The 18,659-nt window shown below is 56.6% G+C and overlaps 1 protein-coding gene across 2 annotated transcripts in view; it reads right to left on the bottom strand.

Moving 5' to 3' along the window:
- Positions 1-16,331, bottom strand: part of RASSF5 (Ras association domain family member 5) — a 32,885-nt gene extending 16,554 nt beyond the window's left edge. The window contains exons 1-2 of one of the 2 annotated variants that reach the window (XM_063356645.1): positions 15,995-16,331; positions 5,419-5,537 (exon numbers count right to left, since the gene is read on the bottom strand). In XM_063356645.1, coding sequence (XP_063212715.1) covers positions 5,419-5,537; positions 15,995-16,331 — 456 coding nt within the window. Of the gene's footprint in view, positions 1-304; positions 1,211-5,418; positions 5,538-15,994 lie in introns of those variants that run through there. The other variant, XM_063356646.1, reaches the window with a different exon arrangement.
- Positions 16,332-18,659: the final 2,328 nt, after the last annotated feature.

Here is an 18,659-nt window from a genome sequence, read left to right as displayed (position 1 = left end):
CCCCCCAAAATAATGAAAAAAACACAAAACCACATTTGGAGTCGGCTCCTCCGCCGTGGATCCCCCCCAGGGATGAGATGGGGCAACACGGCATGCAAAAGGTTGAGACATGGATGAGGAAAGGCAGCGGGGAGCGGGCAGACCCCCCTCCCCGCCAGCAGCTCTGCCCTCCGCCAGCTGCAAGCTAATTTTGGCAGCACCTGCAGCCAAACGTGCAGGAGCCCAGACGCCCCCCCTCCCCGGCTACCAAACCCCCCGCCTCCCGCCCAGCACAGCCCCTTCTCACTAGTTTTTAGGCTGTTACCTTGGCAGGGACCTTGTTCGGCGTGCTCCGGAAGAAAGAGGTTTTTGCCGTGAAAAAGCAATCCTCGAGGTCTTCATCCAAGCTACAGTAGCCGCTGCTCATGCTGCTGCCGATGGTCATCGAAGCCCAGCGGAGGCGAGAGGCCGAGGGGGCAGGGGGCTCGCCGGGGGGCTCGGGGGGCCGGCGACCATCGGCGGTCCCCGCTCCGGCTCCCGCTCTCACATCCTCAGCTCGCCGGCGCTTATCTGCAATAGCTCCTTCTGCTCATCCTCCAGAGCCAGCGGAGCTATTCCTCTTTAACAGGCAGCCGTGCCGGGTAACCCTTCCCTCTCCTCCTCCACCCGCCTCCCTGCGCAGCGGCGCTGGGGCAGCATGGAAGGGGCCGAGCTCCCCACTCGTTCCCCGCTCTCGGCGCCCGTCTTCGCTCGCCACCCGCCGTCGGGTCCCCTGGGCGCCCGCGCAGCATCGCCTCGCCCTCGCCGCCCCTTCCTGCGCCCGCAGCCCTCCCGCTTCCTCTTGCGGCATTGCATTTCTCTCTGGGTTTGGCCCCGGGTACCCCCGGCACCTCCTTAGCTACCCAAAATACGTCGCCATGGCAGGCTGGCTTCTTGCTCCTGCCCTCTTTGGGCATCCTGGAGAGCCGCGTTGCATCTGCTGCCTCAGGGAAGGAAGCCCAGGCTGGACCCAGCCTGACTGAAGGCGGTGGGGAAGGGGGGAGGCTGGCGAGGACGTGGCCTTGGACCCTCCTCGGGGGCACCAGGAGCCCCTGGTCACGCTCGGGGAGGCAGCAGGTGCCTCTCCGCTTCGCAGCTAATTTTAGAGCAGCAGAAGCGATTTCAGCAGCGCTGGCACCCGGCTGAGGCAGCTTCGACTGCAGCCCAGGAAAACGCCGTTCAGCTCCTCAGTCCTGTTAGCACGAAGCACTCGCTCCAGACTGATTAAAATGCTGCGCTGGCCTCGGAAAGAGCCTCAGAGCCACAGCATCACCCCTGCTCTCCTCTCCCCCCGCAGAAACCCAGCCCGGCACAGCCCCATCCCCAGAACTGCCACCTCCATCCCTCTCCCCGGGCCCCTCCAGAGCCACCCCCACCCCCTAAATACCCTGCATTTTACCCAGCAGATTTTTAAAGCAGCTGTGACCTTCCTCCTTGGTGAAGATCACAGGTGTTTCTGGAGAGGCGGGCTGGGGAAGGGCTCTGCTCCCACAGGCTTCCATTCCCCTTTCTGCAGGGGGCTCCCAAGAGGGGCCATACATCCATGGGGATGCAGCACATCCCGGCACGGACTCTCCCACCAGTGTGGATTCACGAGCAGGTTGAGGGGACCAGATTAAAGCCTGACACACCGTGTTAAAAAGGACTCTGCTTCGGCAATGCGGTATTAACGTACGTGCTAACAATTCTCCACTACGCTTCAGAAAAGGAAGAGGGAACAAGGCCTGAGAGTATCGTGCCGCTGAATAAACCCATCCTATGCCCACACTTCAAATACTTTGCACAAGACCTGCCCAGCCGATCCACTAAAGAATAAAGAATTGCAAGAGGTACCGCAAAGGGCAGGGCCGAGTAGAGGTAGGGGAAGGTTTCCATGCCTGGGGCCAGCCTGGATCTGGAAAGCAAGGACTAGAAAGAACGTAGCTGTGATGGAGAGCTACAAAATCGCGGGAGACGTTCACATGAAGGACCCAGCACATTGAACACCGAGAGGGGGATGCTTTTCCAGGCCACGCACCATTTTCAGAACTCGTCACTAGGTGTTCTGGAGGTGGATGCGCAGAGTCAGGCTCATCCGAGAGCTCACTGACAGCTAACAGAAACGACGGTTCAGATGCAACGCCAAGGAGCGCCCACGGCACTGCTCGCAGGGAGGCCGCAGCAGCACCGCACCATCCTCACCTTGAGGTTTCTGGTCTCTCCTGCAACATTCACCACCCAAGCAGAGAGAAGCCACCGCCATGCCCAGATGGCAGTTCTTACGTTAATTCCTTCACAACCTTTCCAAGGCACAACTTTCACCATCGCTAAGTGCTATTTTTACGCCAGGCCAGCGAGCAGCAGCCTTGGCTCTACTCCCCAGCTCGACCATCCGCAGTAGGACCATCAGCGAACCCCTCCTGTAAACTGGGGCTATCGCTCCCTCCTTTGGGTCACAGGGCTCTTTCGACTGGTCCAAAAGTTCTCCAAGACCTTCGCACAAACTGCCATCCACACACAAAAGACTCTTCCCTTCTTGATAGGTTGCAGATGGGGTTTCACACCCTTCCATCTGTATCTGTTAGCTGAAGGACTTAAATTGCTACAAGCCTCCGATAGCTCCGTACCCCACAGCCAGCGGCATCCCGTGAATACAAACCGGGATGTCAATGTAAAGACTGGCGGGAGGACGCAACATCTGCATCTCAAAGAGGGAGGCAAGCATCCAAATGGCATATTTACAAAGCAACTTGTAACAGTGCAAATAAATAAGCTCTCCTCTTAGCAGCACGCGTGCTTCTGCCGCGGCGCAAACCTCCTCAGCTTCACAAGGCTATATTTAGAAGAGAGAGAGGCTTAAATTGAGCATGTGCCACACGAGCAGAAAGTGAGCGTTGGGCCGATGAATGGCACAGGCGTCGAGTCTTCACCAAAGCCTCAGCCCAGTGGGAACAGGGCGCCGCCAGCTTTGCTGCGCCCCACGCGAAGCTGGGTCCACTCCCACCGCTTTGCTCCATGGGCTTCTCCAAAAAGCTTTTCCACTGCGGTCCACCTGCTCGGGAGACCGGCTCCTTAAAAAAACAACCAAGCAGAAAAAAAACCCAAGCAATTTGGACCCGTTGGCTCGGCAGCAGCTCCAGTTAATGGTTACCTGCACAGCGGCCCCCCCGAGAACCCACCCACCAGTGACCTGCACCAGTTCGCAGCTGCGAAGGGCACAACCAGCTCTGCTGAAACCAGGGACCACACGCTCCTGGTGCTGCTGGGGCTCCGGTCAGCTTCAGCGGAGTCTGGATTTCACCCAGGGAGGCTAATCGGGGACCCAAATGTAACGCACTCCTAAGTACTTTGCTGGATCAAAGCCCAAATTATTAATGCCTGGTATTACACGGTAACACCACTTAACTACGTGATATTTAAGTAGCTATTTCTCTGACGCTTCTAGCTTGCTTACATTTGATACTACTACTTAATGACTTCCAACTATGCCAGCTATTAATTTAAGTTTCTTGTGTTTTCTTGTGCAATCCCTCTCTTCCCCGTCAGAGTATTCAGGCACGCCGTTAGTCTCCTTCTGGAATATTGACACTGTTTTCCCTCCGTCCTTCTTTTAGGCAGCAAAACCTGCTTGGCCAACACGAACACACCAGGAACGTGGCTGTGCGCTCAGCTTTACGGGCTCGGATCAGGTATACTTGAAGACGGTTTTTCCCTGGCTATCCATCATCCACAAACAAGAACGGAGCTTTATTGCAGTGATTTACCCCCGTTCACCCTGAAACCACCCCCCCCGCCTTTCATCCTTTCCCAGCCCAGGTAACGAGACTCCAGACGGGGCTTTGCTGCGCGGAGGGTCCAGAGGTGCGATCCCCGAGCGGGACCTTGGGATGGGTTTATGGATTTCTGTTTGCTGCTGTAATTGGAGAGACTTTTGTTTCCTTGGCACAAAACGCCTCCCCCCTCCCCAGGATCACACCAGAGACGTGTCAGAGTGATGAATTGCCACGAAGCGCAGGCTCCATGTTTATTATTGGGACCATCAATAACCCCCAGCTGGTGTTATCACTCTGAAGAAGAAACAAGCCTTTCTAATTTTTCTAAAAATCAAGCTTTTCTCATGCTGCTGGGGGAAGCCCAGTGACATCCGAAGGAGATGTAAACACACCGAAATCTGGCTTCACACCCATATACAAATACCTCCAGGCTCAGTGGAGAATTCATTCAGAGTCCCTTTGTAATGCATAATTTACAGAATAAATCCCACCTAACTTCATGTTCCTTCCTGACCATTTTCTTCTGAGCAGCAATCGCCGAGCCACGTGCCGGCACGTCCGAGCTCTGCAGAACTTGCACAGCAAAGTGCAGACGACAAGCAAACCCCACCACCGGCTCCTCATGTTTCCTCAACAGAAACCCCCCATCTTCTTTGAAATAAAATGAACATTTCCATTTCCAATTCCACACAAGTGCATCAAGGTCCTCCACAAAGAGGAATACAAATGCACCATTATAAGGAAGGCGAGAACACAGTTTTAAAAAAGCATATAGGGATTGACGCGGCTCTGTGCAAGTCAAATCCCCTTCAGGCAGGCTTCTAAGCGATGTTTTAAGCTTCCAGCACTAAGTATCTTACGTCTCCGCCTGTGCGGCATCGGCCGGTCTCACTGCGCCCTGCTGAACACGCTGCAGCCCGTCCCGGCAGACACCCACGCGGCATCGCAGACACCAGGGACCCCCGGGGGGATTAAGCAAGTAGCTTAAGCCTTCCGGAGCGGCCCCGGGGGTTACTGCACACCTCTAATACAGATTGAAGGGTCTCGATCTCCTGGGACTCCTGAAACTCTTAAGTCAAGGCAATCAAGCCAGAGACTGAGAGTGGATCTCATCAATGCTAAAAAATACCTCAAGGGGGGGTGTCAGGAGGATGGGGCCAGGCTCTTCTCAGTGGTGCCCGGGGACAGGACAAGGGGTAACGGGCACAAACTTGACCGTGGGAAGTTCCATCTCAACACGAGGAGGAACAACTTTGCTGTGAGGGTGGCAGAGCCCTGGCACAGGCTGCCCAGAGAGGTGGGGGAGTCTCCGTCTCTGGAGACATCCCAACCCCGCCTGGACGCGTTCCTGTGCCACCTGCTCTGGGTGACCCTGCTCTGGCCGGGGGCTGGAGGGGATGATCTCCAGAGGGCCCTTCCCGCCCTGTGATTCTGATACAGGCGTGACGTATGCGGCACACGCGGTGATGTACACGGCACACGGGCGCTGGCTGGGTCTGCGGGACCGATGGGCTGACCTCTCTGACAGACCGCCCTCCTGTAAAACCCTTCGGGAGCAAGAAACCAGGTCTCTGAAGGAGACACAGTTGGTCACCACGACGCTGTCACCCCCCCACGGAGACATCCCCCCCCAGCCTCCCCGTCGTACCTGGCTGCAGGGCGGCAGGAGGGTGCTCTCGGGCGAGAGCTGGCTCTGGCACTGGCCCGGCTGACGGCAGTCCAGCTGGATGAGGCTGCGGCACTCCTGGTGGCACGTGTATCGGCAGTCTGCACGGGGAGAAACCAGAGCGTGAGGCACCCGAGAGCCACAGCCGGCTGTCGAGGAGCAGTGGGGGAACCCCGGGAAGGGATCAGACACCTGCCGGGGGGCAGACGGATGCTCAGACCAATGCTCGTGGGTACTGGCATGGCCAGAGCTGCCGGCCAGGCACACATCCCCATTCGGGCACACTCCTGCAGATGGGGACAGGTACCAGAATACCTCATCCACCACTAAACTTGCTCTCACATCCTCTGCCTGGGGAAATCTGTATTTCTTGCTGCAATGCTCTGACACAGGCCACGTTCCTGCCTTGCGTCCTGCTGCCTTTCCCCTGACCTGCTGGCACCTCAACATACAAAGTAAAGAACGTGCTCCAGTCCCACCAAACCCGGTGGGTACGCCACTCCCCAGCTACGCTCCTTGGAGACGCCACCTGCACAGAAGCTTGGCCACTTCTCGAGGAAAGGACGCTTCATTGTCCAACATCAGGAAGGAAAAAAACATCTCTATATTAGAGAGAAGTCAAATGTTTAAGGTCACTAAATATGACCACTTCAAAGGCCAGTACAGTGACCGAGGCATGGATCTATCATCAGACTCTGCCAAAAAGCCATCCCTGGAGAGAGTACGGACATGCCCCTTGCCCTGGCAAAGGCTGTGACCTCCCACCCCAGGGCAGAGGCTGCCCAGGTGCAGCGAGGGATTTATGTGGGTTTTTTTGGATGCTGACCCATCCTGCTGTAAGACATTAACTAGTTTCAGGCAGGAATTGCACAGACGGCTCCACAGGGCCCAGGTTTAACCTCTTCAGGCGCAGGGTCCCGCTCGCCCATGGCCCGCGGCTACCGAGGGGCAGCACTGGGCACAGCCACCTCCATCCGCCAGACACAAGGGCTATCGCACAGCCGCGGCTATTAGTCCCCCAGCCCTTTCCCTCAGTGCCCTGACTGCTCCATGCCCTCTCGACTGCAGCCAACAGCCTCCTCCCACTTTAATGGCCCTTCTGATCCTTTTAATTTTTAACTGTCGTACAAACAGCGTTAAATTTACTTTTTACACTTCCCAAAATTCCACCGTCGTCACCGACCTGAAAAAAATATATCCCAAAACCAAGGTAAGAGAGTTCACTCCACAGGAGACGGGACTGAGCGCTCATCCCTGCCACCCTGCTCCAAGCCAGCGACCTTGTATTTTAAATACCCTTCTTTTTTCTTTTCTTTTTTTTTCTTTTTTTCTTTAGCATTTGGGTCGTTGGTTTTGAATATCTGGGGCTTGCAGGAATGCAAAGGAACATCCCACGTTTGCTCTGGAAACAGGGATTTCCGCTCAGCTCTGCTGAATGCTCGCACACGGGAATGCCCGAGTGCGAACGAGAGGAGCCGAGCCACCGCTGGGAGCTGGTGCCTGAGGGGGAAAACCATCAATCTCCAGGGGAAACAGGAAAATCATTTATCATTTAACATTCATCTGGCATGAGCTGTCTATCATCCTCCTATTCCAAGCCAGTTGTCTCTAAGTGAGCCTGGGGGAAAGCAAGGAGATTTGCCTTTTTTTTTTTTTTTTTTTTAATTAGAGATAAGCTGCACAGTTACATGGTAATTTAATGCATGACCTTTTGAGCAACTGGAACAGCCTTTTAATGGGGGACATTCGCCAAATCTTTGCTGGAGGTGCCAATTTGAGGATGCTCCAGTTGCAGGTTCACCTCAGCATCTGATGCCAGCAGAGAATCCCTTCTGCCTATTCGGTCCAGGATTTTCAGAGTTGGGCAGCTGCCTCCTGCCCCCCCGGAAGGCTCCGGCATCTCCAGCCAAGGAGGTGCATGGTGAGAGGTTTGAAAAACATAATACGGGCCACAGAAATTACAGTTCCCAAGCACACCTCCAGATCAGGCCCATTACGGCCAGGCATTTCTTTACGGGATTAAGGCATGACACCTCCTTAGTCACCGTCACCTATTAACCGACCTAATCACTCAGCATCCGGCAGGGAACACTAATTTTAGAAACCCAGCACAGCTTTAGGAAGCAGCCACGTGACAGGTTTGCCAAGAGGAGCAGGATGCCTCCACTTATGCTTTAAGATAATTTCCATTCGAGTCAAAAAAAGTAACACTTGGAAATGTACTTTCTTAAAAAAAAAAAAGTGTCACATCACTACACTGTGAAAAACTTTGGTGGCTGAAAGGAATTTCCCATTCTCCACAGATAAAGTTTCTCAGGGGAATAAAGATGGACAGAGTGAAACAGTCCAATAAAGATGCCCATCAAGATGCCTAAATATAGGACTGGAGTCACCCCCTGCCCACCCCCATCCTCCCACTCCCACCCCCCAAATTCCACAGATGGAGCATCTTTCGATCCGACTGCAACGCCAGCCCCAGGTCTGTAGGTTGGGGTGAGAAAAGGCCAGATCCTGGCCCCAGCGATGACAGAGGGTCCAAGAGCCCGACCCCAACGATCACACGTGGCTTTTACCCACAGAAAAACCTCCTGCAACCCCGCACGGGAGACCAGACACCATTGCCCCCAAAATTAGGATGGAAAGGGTCTAAACCATCCCAACATCTCCCCTGCGATGCTCTTAAACTCTGTTTTCTGGCCAAAGTTTGTGGTTCCCGCAGCGGTGCTGGGCTGCCAGCCCCGGCACGCGTAGGACGGCAGAGGAGCGCTGTCGAGAGGGCACAAGCTACACAAAAACCCCTTGAGTGATGTTAAAATGAATCATGAAATTGCAGGAGTTATCTTAAAACTCAGGTTCCTCGTTTGTTAAGGATCCTGGTGTTCATTAAAAAACCAAAACAAAACAAAAGGCAAATCAGAAACGCTCCCAACAACAGCGAAGTTAAGGAAAAGCTTTGAAGCGTGACCCAGCTGCTATGGGAAGGCCCAGAGACAGCCAAGAATGAAAAATAAAGCGTTATGTGTTTTGAAAGCATGGAGACCCCCCAGGTGTTCGAGCACCGGAGCGGACGGTGCTGAAGAAAGGAGCTTTCCCCCCTTCTCCTTCAGCCAGCCCACGCGCACCTCTAAACGCCGGCTACACGCGGGTTGGATTTTGCAAGCTGCGCCGCTTAAGCGTGAGGGCTCGGTGGTGCCTCTGCCCTCGCTCGGAGACGCCCGACGTCACTCGGGGTGACCTCAGGGACGGCAGCAGGATGTGGCCCCGCAACACCACGACAGCCAGCGGCGTCTCCTGCTGCCGGGAGGGGACAGGGCAGGACCTGCGGCATCGCCACCAGTGCCAGCACACGCAGGGCAAGTGCGGCGAAGGGACGTGGTTTTCCTGCGAAGCACTTTGACGTCCCCCACGGCAACGATCCAGTCCCGTCCCTCCTTCAAGCCTGCAGCTCCGTCACTGGAGGTCTCAGCTGGTTTAGGTCTAAATCAGGTGGTTTGGGTTTAGTTTGTTTGCAAACACAGGTGAAACGCAAGGATAGTTTGCTGTTTGTTCAGAGTAGACAGGACCCCCCTGGTGACAACGACCTCTCAGAAGGTCCCCGTGCCATCACCAGAGCTGCAGTGCGAACCCAGCTGCCAGGCAGATGCTCTGGAATCATTATTTACTAAAAGGCACATTTTCCTTTGGAGTGACAAGTGGCGCAGCTCCGACACTGAACAGGCTGCCCAGAGAGGTGGGGGAGTCTCCATCTCTGGAGACATCCCAACCCCACCTGGACGCGTTCCTGTGCCACCTGCTCTGGGTGACCCTGCTCTGGCAGGGGGACAGACGGGATGATCTCCAGAGGCCCCTTCCAGCCCCCACCATTCCATTCTGTGATCCTGTGACACACCGAGCTGCGCTCTGCCACGGTGCTCCCAAGAGCGGGGCTGCAGAAGGAGCCTGAGCAGAAGCTGAAGCCACCTGGTGCCACCGGCGCGGTGGGAGGAGAGTGTGACAGCCCCGGTACCTGCCGGGCATCACCAGCCGAGCTCTGCAGTGCTGACTGGAACACCGCAGGAATCCCATTACCCCTAATTAGCAGCAGAAAGCCCCCCCGCAGCAGCCGCCAGCAAATACACCCCAACACCGCAATTTACACCACCACCTACCTCCAGCCAGCGAGACCTCCCTGCTCGGCCTCCCCAGTGGCCGGAGTCCCTCAGACCAAGACTTGGACTTGGGAAAATGCCTGAATATTTTGCGAATTCTCTTCGTGACAAGCCCGAAGCAAGCGTCCGCCCCCGCTTTCCCGTCTGCCATCCCCGGAGAGGAGACGGAGAGCTTCCCGGGCACGCGGAGCCAGGCCGGCAGCTCCGCAACCCCCAACGCCGCCGGTTGCCAACCTGCATCGGTGCAAGCTACGTCTGCTTCCACCGGCCTTTCCTCCCACGGAGATAAAACACTGACACTGTCCATTTACAATCTCCTGCCATTTGACGGGTTTGTTTATTTATTTATTTTTTGAGCAGCGAGGCAGCATGCCGGCTCAGGGCTTGTGCATCTCTGGGCTTGTCCTGTTAGCCATGGAAAACTTTCTATTTCTGGGGCTTTTTGCTTGATAAGATAAAAGAACCCAACGGAAGAGATTAGCAAGAGAAAGCGCAGGAGCCAGCCGCGCGCTGGGAGGGCTCTTTCCAATACCCCCTCTTCACTTCGCTGCTTTTCCCCTGCGCTCTTCTAAAGTTTAAGGGGAAAAAAAAAAAAAAGTCCCCAACGTTTAATCAAAGGTTAAATTAAAGGAATACACTGAGATTAACTATATTTATAATATTGATTTAAGCTCCGCACATAGCTAGCTAGGTTTTTAGATCAATGCTGCAGACCATTCACAGCATCTCTCAGTTACGACTCTCCCGGGTGTCGGGTGATGGGGTGGGACGTGAACATCAGTTTAACAGCAGGCTTGAGATCTGCCACTTTGTACCCTCCACTCCACATCACAACTGTCCCCTCTCTGCTCAGCCAGCCCCTTACAGACACACCAGGTTTCCAGCACCCTGCACAACGCATCCTTGCGGGGAGTAACAAAGATGAACCTTAACTAATCCTAAAAATCACACCAAGGGGCATAAGCCATGAGTTAAACCACAGAGGGGACTTCTGTATTCACCCCTCGCTGTCCCAACACCTAGACAGCATCCCTGCAGCTACATGCGTCCCTGCTTCCCACACTGGGACCAGCAAGCTCAACTAAACTCACTGGGCCAGGGACGAAGCAGGGGGAGAAAACAGACAGCCCAAAAACTAACCTGCAAAGTAAGAGCCGGAGGCTCGGCTGGTACGTCTCTCCATAAATCCTTCCCGAGGCACCGGACTGGATTGCAGCAAGAAACATCACCCTGAAGACCTGAGCTGCTGCAGGAGCCCCGGCAGCTCTGGGCAGGTCACCGTCCCTGCCCACGCCTCCATCTCCCCCGGGGAAGCGAACGCCCTGCCTCGGGGAACCCCGGCGGGCGGGATGCACCCCGGCACCCCACCCCGTCCTCGCCCGACCTCGGCAGCGCCCGCCCGGCAAGCGCCGTCCCAGTCACCCGGCAGCAGGAGAAGCCTCAGGAATCTGTCTGGACCGGCTAAATGGGACAGAAATGCAAAGTAATGTGGGTCCTGTGAACTGTTAGCAATTATTATTTACAGTGGCAAGAGCAGAGACACGGCAGGGCGTGGGAGGACGTGGTGGAAGAAGAGAACATGAAACACCACCGTGTCCCGGAGAGCACCGGCGGCGCGAGCGGAGCCTCATCCCGGCAAAGCTGGGCCAGGCGTTTTAAGAGCTTCCACACCTGCTGAAGAATTCATTATCTTAAGCAAACATCTACTTGACAACCAGTAACATTAGAACTGCAGTTTGCTCGACAAACTAGAAAGAGAAATGGTGTGTGTTTAACCAACTTCCTCCTTAAGGAAATAGGCCCTGATTCAGCACAGCACTGGAACGCAGAATTAACTGCTCTGAGAGATAAGGGTGGCTTCAGACCAGAGGCATAAACCCGGACAGACGCTGAAGTGCTTCACTGAACCAGGTCCATGTCGCAAGATCCACAGATCAAAATCTGGCTTGAGGTACAGCTGCGTTTGGCACCAAGATGGCCAGGCGCTGGACGCGCTCCTGGGTTTTCCTCGAGGCAGAGCCTCACAACAGCCCTCCCGGCGGGGGAGCACGGAGAGCTGGAGGGATTTTTCTTGCAAAGAAGCAACTGAGCCAACAGTGTCCTATTCCCCTAACACCATGGCCACCAGAGCCAAGAGCCACTGCGCCGAGCGGGGAGGGCATCCAGCTCCAGCTGCCCGCAGCTCCGCCGGGGACACCACAGCTCCCGCAAACACAGACTGCTCGTGGTCACTCCATCCAGCATCACCCACCTGGACCAAGGAAACAACTCCATGGGACGTCATCAACATGACCCAGGAAATACGTGGGCGGCAAATCGCCCCCCCCCCCCAGCTGCCAGGACGAGAGAGGCCACGGGGGAGCCCCCCCAGCACAGACACGGGATAACCACCCCGGCCAAACCAGAGGCTGGAGCAAGGTGAAGGAGCAGGCACAGCGCTGAGCCATTGCTGGGACGGGTCTCACCACCAGTTTTTCAAACGGCTACAGCACCAGAAACAGGAATTTTATATCAGCCCCTGCATCACGGGTACGGCGAGGATGAGAAACTCCCCCAGGAAGAACCAGTCCATCTCAGGGTGAACTGGGATGGAAAGGGAGCAAAGCAGCCGGCCCATGCACAGGTTGGGCTCTCGCATAATTTTGCTGCCTTGAGCCACGAGATCCCCAGCCACCAGCGACCAGCCCACCCCGTGCGGCACGGAGGGACCCCGAGTCGCCAGCGCCACGCTACCAGGAAAAAAAAAATAAAATAAAATGCAAAATGCGAAATAAAACACGCTGAAGGTTTTGAAGCTGCGTTAGTCACCGCTGCATTCAAACGACTGCACCCCGCCCCACCAGAACAAACACCAAAAAAACCCACAGCAAAGATGCACCTCCGCGACCGACCTGCCCGTCCAGCCCCTTCTCCCTGCGACCTGCCCGTCCAGCCCCTTCTCCCCAGCTGCAGCAGCCTCTTGTGTTGGGAAAAGCTGCCGGCAGCATTTACACATTTACACTCCTGCAGCGAGATTATTTTTTTTTTCTTTTTTTAATACTCACACAGGCTTTGAAAGGTGCCAGCAGCACAAAGGCACGTACATGAGGTAGGAGATACTTAAGGCACAGCGTGTAATGGCAGAGCTACTCCTCACGCCCAAGTGCATTCCTGCTGAGACTGAAGACAAGTATTTTTAACGAACACCGGCAGGACGGCCTGGGGTCAGTCGCTCCCGAGCTCCCACCGCCCCATCCCTTCGTGTTGACGCCAGTGGGAGCAGAACGCTCGATGTCTGTCACGCACAGAACTGACCTAGAGGCTCCCGATAAAGGCAGTGAAAAGGCTCCCGATGTCTCACACCTCGTCTGCATCAGCCCCAGATGCAGCACCCGTGGGTACGACTGGAGCTAAAACCTCAGTAAGAGCCTGTCCACCGCTGCCAGAGCCAGAAGACTCATTCAGGACTGCCTAAACCTGCCAGATACCCGAGGAAAGTCGCTCAAGGGGATCATTTTCCTCATTCTGGGACTCGCCAGGTCTCTGCCCCCAACACTTCCATCCAGACCCACGGCTGGAGGAGGAACCGCAGCGCACGCGTCCCACGCTAGCCTGGGAAAGATGGCTCCACGGTGCTTGAGAGAAGGGAAATGGAGCCGAGAGGATTTCAGTGCGACACTGGTTGGCACGAAATGCCCACGGCCAAAACCCCCCTCCCCCCTCAGCAGCAGGGCCGGCTCCCGCTGCCCCTTCCCTTTTCCCAGGGCAGACCCAGAACTGGAGCTGGGAATGCTGCAGAGCGCGGTGTCCCCCTCCCTGGGGCCAGGCACCATCCCACATGGGACACCGTGCCCACGGCATGGACAGGAAGGGAGATGGACCGTTTGGGGAGGGAGGAGGAACAAATATCGCTTTCGCATTTTACTAAAGAACCCCAGATCTGATGCAAATAAAAATAGGCCAGAACTGTACAAACAAAAACCTGAGTATCCTCAGGCTGCAAGTCAAAAAGCAAATAAGCAGCAACTCTGCATCAGAAGAAAAAGAAATGTTCACCAAGGGAGGACAGCACACCCTGTCTGCAGCTCTCGGGCATTTTTAAAAGGATATACTATTGGGATGACAGGGAATGCTGAGGCTGTAACGAGCATCTCCACAGAAGTTCCCCTTCCCTCCCCCCCCAGCAATGCTGCCTGGTTGTATGGGGAATTTTAGAGGCAGAACTACTCCCACAGTCTGAATAATTCTCCTCTGAAATGAAAAGGGAAATAGAGTTATTTAAGTTTTGTTTCAATATAACTATGGAAAAAATCCTGCCAGAGGAGAAGTCCCTCAAAACAACTATTTATAGTATCAGCCGCACCACACAATTCTGTCAATTATTACTTTAGACCGGGATTTCAAAACACACAGCCCAGTATCTCACCTCGCGCATGAGCCCTGTGGCAGCTTTGCAGGACTACCTGGTGAAAGACAAGAGCCCCGACAGAGTTTTGTTTTGCTTCGAATAAACCCACGCTTATTTCTTTAAGCAGGCTCATTCACACCTTTGCTCCGGTGCCCAAGCAGGGCAGAGCCGCCGGCCCCTGGGAACACTGGCCTTTACTGCGTTTGGAGGGAGTTAATCAGGAACGGCAGCCAGAAGGCAAAGGTACAGGCCAGCAAAACGTATTTGCATCACCCCCTCTCAAACGACGCACCACGCAGCAAGTTCATCGGCCCCGGCGTGTTCCTGCGTCACGTTGTGCTGTCCGCGTGGTGACGGCTGGGTTACATTTAATTAACAGCAGTCAGTGCTAAAACCTTAATGCGATGCAGCAGGGCCATATGGCACGGCTGTCTCTCCCAATTGCCCTTCATTTCCAAACAGCGCCAGGAGGCACATGGAAGAGCCCTGCTCACGCCGCGCTATGCAAATCACCACTAGAAACATTTAATTGATTCATAATCTAAGGAAAGGCGAGCGTAAGAACCAGAACGGGCTGAGCAAGGGACTAATTGCCCCGGCGAGGCTGGTGTTAGAGCACGTGCCTGGCATAACCCCCGCAAACGAACCAGCAAACGAGCAACGAAGCTTCGCAGCTGCCAGCTGGGCCCCGGGCAGGACACGGCTCATTCCCTCCCCCCAAACAACCACCAGCACCAACTACCTGCCCTCCACGCCGACGCTGAGCGTACCTGCGCCCCACATGCCCCTGCCTGGGTACGGGTGGTCGTGTGGGCACAAGGCTGGGGTGAATGGCATTGGCATTAGCAGCTTCTGCCAAAAAACAAGAGGCTGAGCTGACCCCGACCGGCAGATCTTCGAGTCACTCAAACCCAAGCGCAGCTCTGCAGCTGCATCCGAAAAGACAAGTTTCCACCCAGCCTGCGGCAGGGGACGTGCCGAGGGACCACGCTGGGAAGGAGCAGTTTTGCTGCCAGCAGCCAGCGCAGCACACACCACCGAGTTACCCAGGACACAGGTTCCCTCAAACCTCCCCTGCCCCAGCCTCATCCCCCCACCCGCATCACCGCCGCCGCAACGACTAATGCAGGTGGCACCTTTCCAAGGACCACGCAAACGCCCCGTGGCTCAAGAGCAGCCCCCCCAGGGACATGGAACACAAAGTGTGTGATGCTTACGGCCCCTCAGGGCCCCTCCCCACACGATGGAAAGATTTATCTCTCCTGCACAACACAAGCACGAACACAGTCTGTCTGACATGAGGAATACACATCTTGGTGAATCTCACTGCTGTGGGCACTCTTACCTGGGGAGTTTGGGCAAAGCAAGGTGTCTGACAAACTTAATATTGCTAGAGGAATTTCCCCCTCACCGTAAAGCTTTACAAGCACAAATCCTCCCTGCTCACTGAGGAGATGCTGCCCAGCGCTGGTGCCAGCCCCTTCGCAACCCTGCCGATTAGCTGATACTCCCCGCTTTCCTGGAAAAGCTTCGTTTCCCAAATCCGCCCCGGCAGCACCTCCCCGCACCCGTGCTCAACACCCGGCGACAGCGGCCCCTTTGCGGGGACACCCCGGCCAGGTCCCTTCCTCCCTCCAGCTCCCGGAGCGCAGCACCGGGACCCCCCCGCCCCCGCCCAGGGAATCCCGGCGCGGAGCCCTCCCCGCAAACCCGGCGGGTCCCCGCGGCACCCGAAATGGGGGGGGGGGGGGGGCGGTCTGGGGGTCTACAGCGGGCTGGAAGGGGAGGAGGGGGGTCCGGTGCTGCCGCTGCGGGAGGAAGAGCCCAGGCAGGAGTGCGGGAAGGAGCGCGGGCAGGGCTGCGGTGCGGGACGGGGAGGCAGAGCTGCGGCGCGGGATGAAGAAGCAGGGCTGCGGTGCGGGATGAAGAAGCAGGGCTGCGGTGCGGGATGAAGAAGCAGGGCTGCGGTGCGGGCAGGGGGTGCGGGAGAGCGAGGCGCAGGCAGGGCGCAGGCAGCACTCACAGTCGCAGCGCAGGGCGCGCTCCCGCACCGCCTCTCCGCACAGGTCGCACCAGCCGCGGCGCGGGGGGCGGAGGGCGAAGCGGTGACCGTGACCGCGCTCCGACGGCTCCCCCGGGCCCGCGAAGATGCTCCGCACGTCGGGCAGCAACCGCGGGGCTCCGCCGCGCCTCCGCAGCCGCCGCCGCGCTGCCCTGGCCCCGCCGGGGCTCCCCGGGGACCGGCCGCCCATCATCGGCTCGGGGGGGAGCGCGGCGGGGCCCGGCGGCCGCCGGCGCATGGAAGCGGGCGCAGAGGGCGGTAGCGGGCGGGGGCACGGCCCCACGGCCGGCGAGGCCATGGGCTCGGAGCGGCGGGCGGGCGTGGGGCAGCGCAGGCGCCTTGGGCCGGCCCGGGGGGAGGAGACACGGCGGGGGGGCGGGGGGGTTGAGGACCGGGACTGGCCCTAGGGGGGACCCCTCCCGTGGAGACAACCCCCCCCCCCTCCCCCCGAGGACCGGACCTCGGGTCCCCACCCGCCGCACCCATCAGCGGACTCCCCGTGCGAAACTTCCTCGTGGAAACTCTCCTCCCCGTGGGATTCCCCTCCCCGCGCCGTGGGATGTCCCCGCACTACACACGCACACCCCCCCTGGGAATTCCCCACCCCACCCCCCCCGGGGACCTGGGCTGCTGCGGGGAGTGCACGCATCGCCCCCGGGTCCGGGTCCCCCGGCGCAAAGCAGAGCCAGGGGCTTTCTCCCGTTTGGGCACAGCCACGTCCCACCCCGTGTCCCGGGCTCTGCCCCCACGGGAGCTGCCAGCTCGGGCCTGGGGCACTACCCCAAAACAGGCTGGGGCAGACCCTCTCCTGGCAGGACGCGTGTGCGTGGGGCAGGCTCTGGGGGCAGCTGGAGCAAATTACCTTTCCCCACTGCCACGCCAGCCGGGCTCCGGAGCGACGCTAAGGGCGGTGAGCCGAGGCAATTATCTCTCCCAGATGAGGCTCTTGTGGTTGTGGGAAATGCGAAAGGGAAAATATGATGGCCAAATTCTGAAGTGGTTCCGAGCAGGCTCCAGCTCCGAGGGCACCCGTGCCTGGCTAGCAAACCTCTCCCCTGGGCAACGGAGGGGAGCACGAGGGAGGGTGGCTGGACCAGGTGCTGCGTGGTCCTCTGCCGCTCCGGCAGTCTGATAACTAAGTGATTCTCTCTTCCTTTGAACACCTTTGAAGAGGCACGAAATGAGCTATCGCCCTTTTCCCCTGTGTCCAGATGGAGCCCAGCACACAGAGAGGGTGACACGGTCACCCCGAGTCATGCAGGACGTGACTGGCCCTGCACTGCCCAGGCTGCGGGCTAGTGGGCTAACCCAGATCATCCCTTCTCTGCCGCCCTCAGTCACACTGGTTTAAATACGTAACTCAGACAGAATTGCCCCTCAGTTTCTTTGGTTTGAGTGAGAGCAGCCAGGGGAAGAGGAAGAGGTGGCTGCAGCGAGTGCCGTGCTGGGCTGTGTGAATCCTGGCTTCTGGGCTCAGGGGAACCTGAATTTGATGTCTCTCGTGAATTCCCGAGGACAGGATAAGCCAAGGATATCTAAATCCTTTTCAAGGATTTTAATTTGAAAGATGGATTAAAATGCTGGCTCTAAGCTACAAAAGACTAGTGCCATAAGCAGTCACTATTAAGAGCTTCAAACCAAAGGAGCGATAATGCAGCTTGAAATATTCTAGTTTTGTTCTGTGCTAAGTAGCAAGATTAATTTTTGGAAGGTCTTTTTCTTCCCCATTCAAGATCCTGATTCACTTTCATGCGTCCTTTCCTTCTGCCTGAGAACAGCAGCAGATTTATTCTTGGGCTTCCCAAAAACTTGGTATTTTATCCTGTGTTGTTCCCAGACCATACATAGTATAAGGAATCACCTGCAGGAAAGCAAACGACCTCTCTGAGGGCAAAGATCTACCTGGCACCTGGCTGGGAACCCGCTAAAATCATTCTGGATGTTTGTTTTTCCAGTTCCATGCTGGGGCACAGTTTCAGTCTCAGTTCTGCGGTGTCGGGGTGGAGGAGGCAGGCGGGGATCTCCCGCTGTGCCCAGAGGGCTTTGCTTTCCCTCGCCCCCAAGGAAATCCCCGGAAAGCATGCAGACAGCTTCCCCCCGGAGATGCTCCAGCAGAGGCTGACATCCCCGGGAAAGTGCTCCTGGATGCCGCAGGAGCCTCTGCCCACGGGTGACACGCGGTGGCTGCGTCTTGCTGACACGGCTGTGCCAGGGCTGGCCAGGGAAGCTGCAGACCTCAGCTTCTAGCACAAATAATTGTAGGATTTTCTGACAAAGTCGGAAGCTTTGGCTCATACCTGCACAAGAGATGTGGCAGGGTCGTTATCCTTCTCAGCTGTTTCTGCAGGTATTCAGGTCTGACAGCGTAGAAAGCTCTTTTAGGCCAAGGGTTAAAATATTTTTGGGAAAAAAAACTAATTAACATTGTCAGGAAAATTCCTGTTTCATTTGGATTCCGGGAGCCCCCTGTGCAGCTGCTGTGTTATGGCAGTTTAAGCATGACAGGGGCTATTAGCAAGAACTCTTTTTTCTTTTTGCCAAGAAATAAATCCCTTTTTGTCAAAGCCAAACATGTTCCAGGTCAAACGCTCAGCTGGTACGAATCAGCGCAGCTCCACTGAATCCG

This window comes from Chroicocephalus ridibundus, chromosome 20 (assembly GCF_963924245.1).
Source record: "Chroicocephalus ridibundus chromosome 20, bChrRid1.1, whole genome shotgun sequence".
NCBI classification, from domain to species: domain Eukaryota; kingdom Metazoa; phylum Chordata; class Aves; order Charadriiformes; family Laridae; genus Chroicocephalus; species Chroicocephalus ridibundus.
This window is presented reverse-complemented; position numbering and strand designations above follow the sequence as displayed.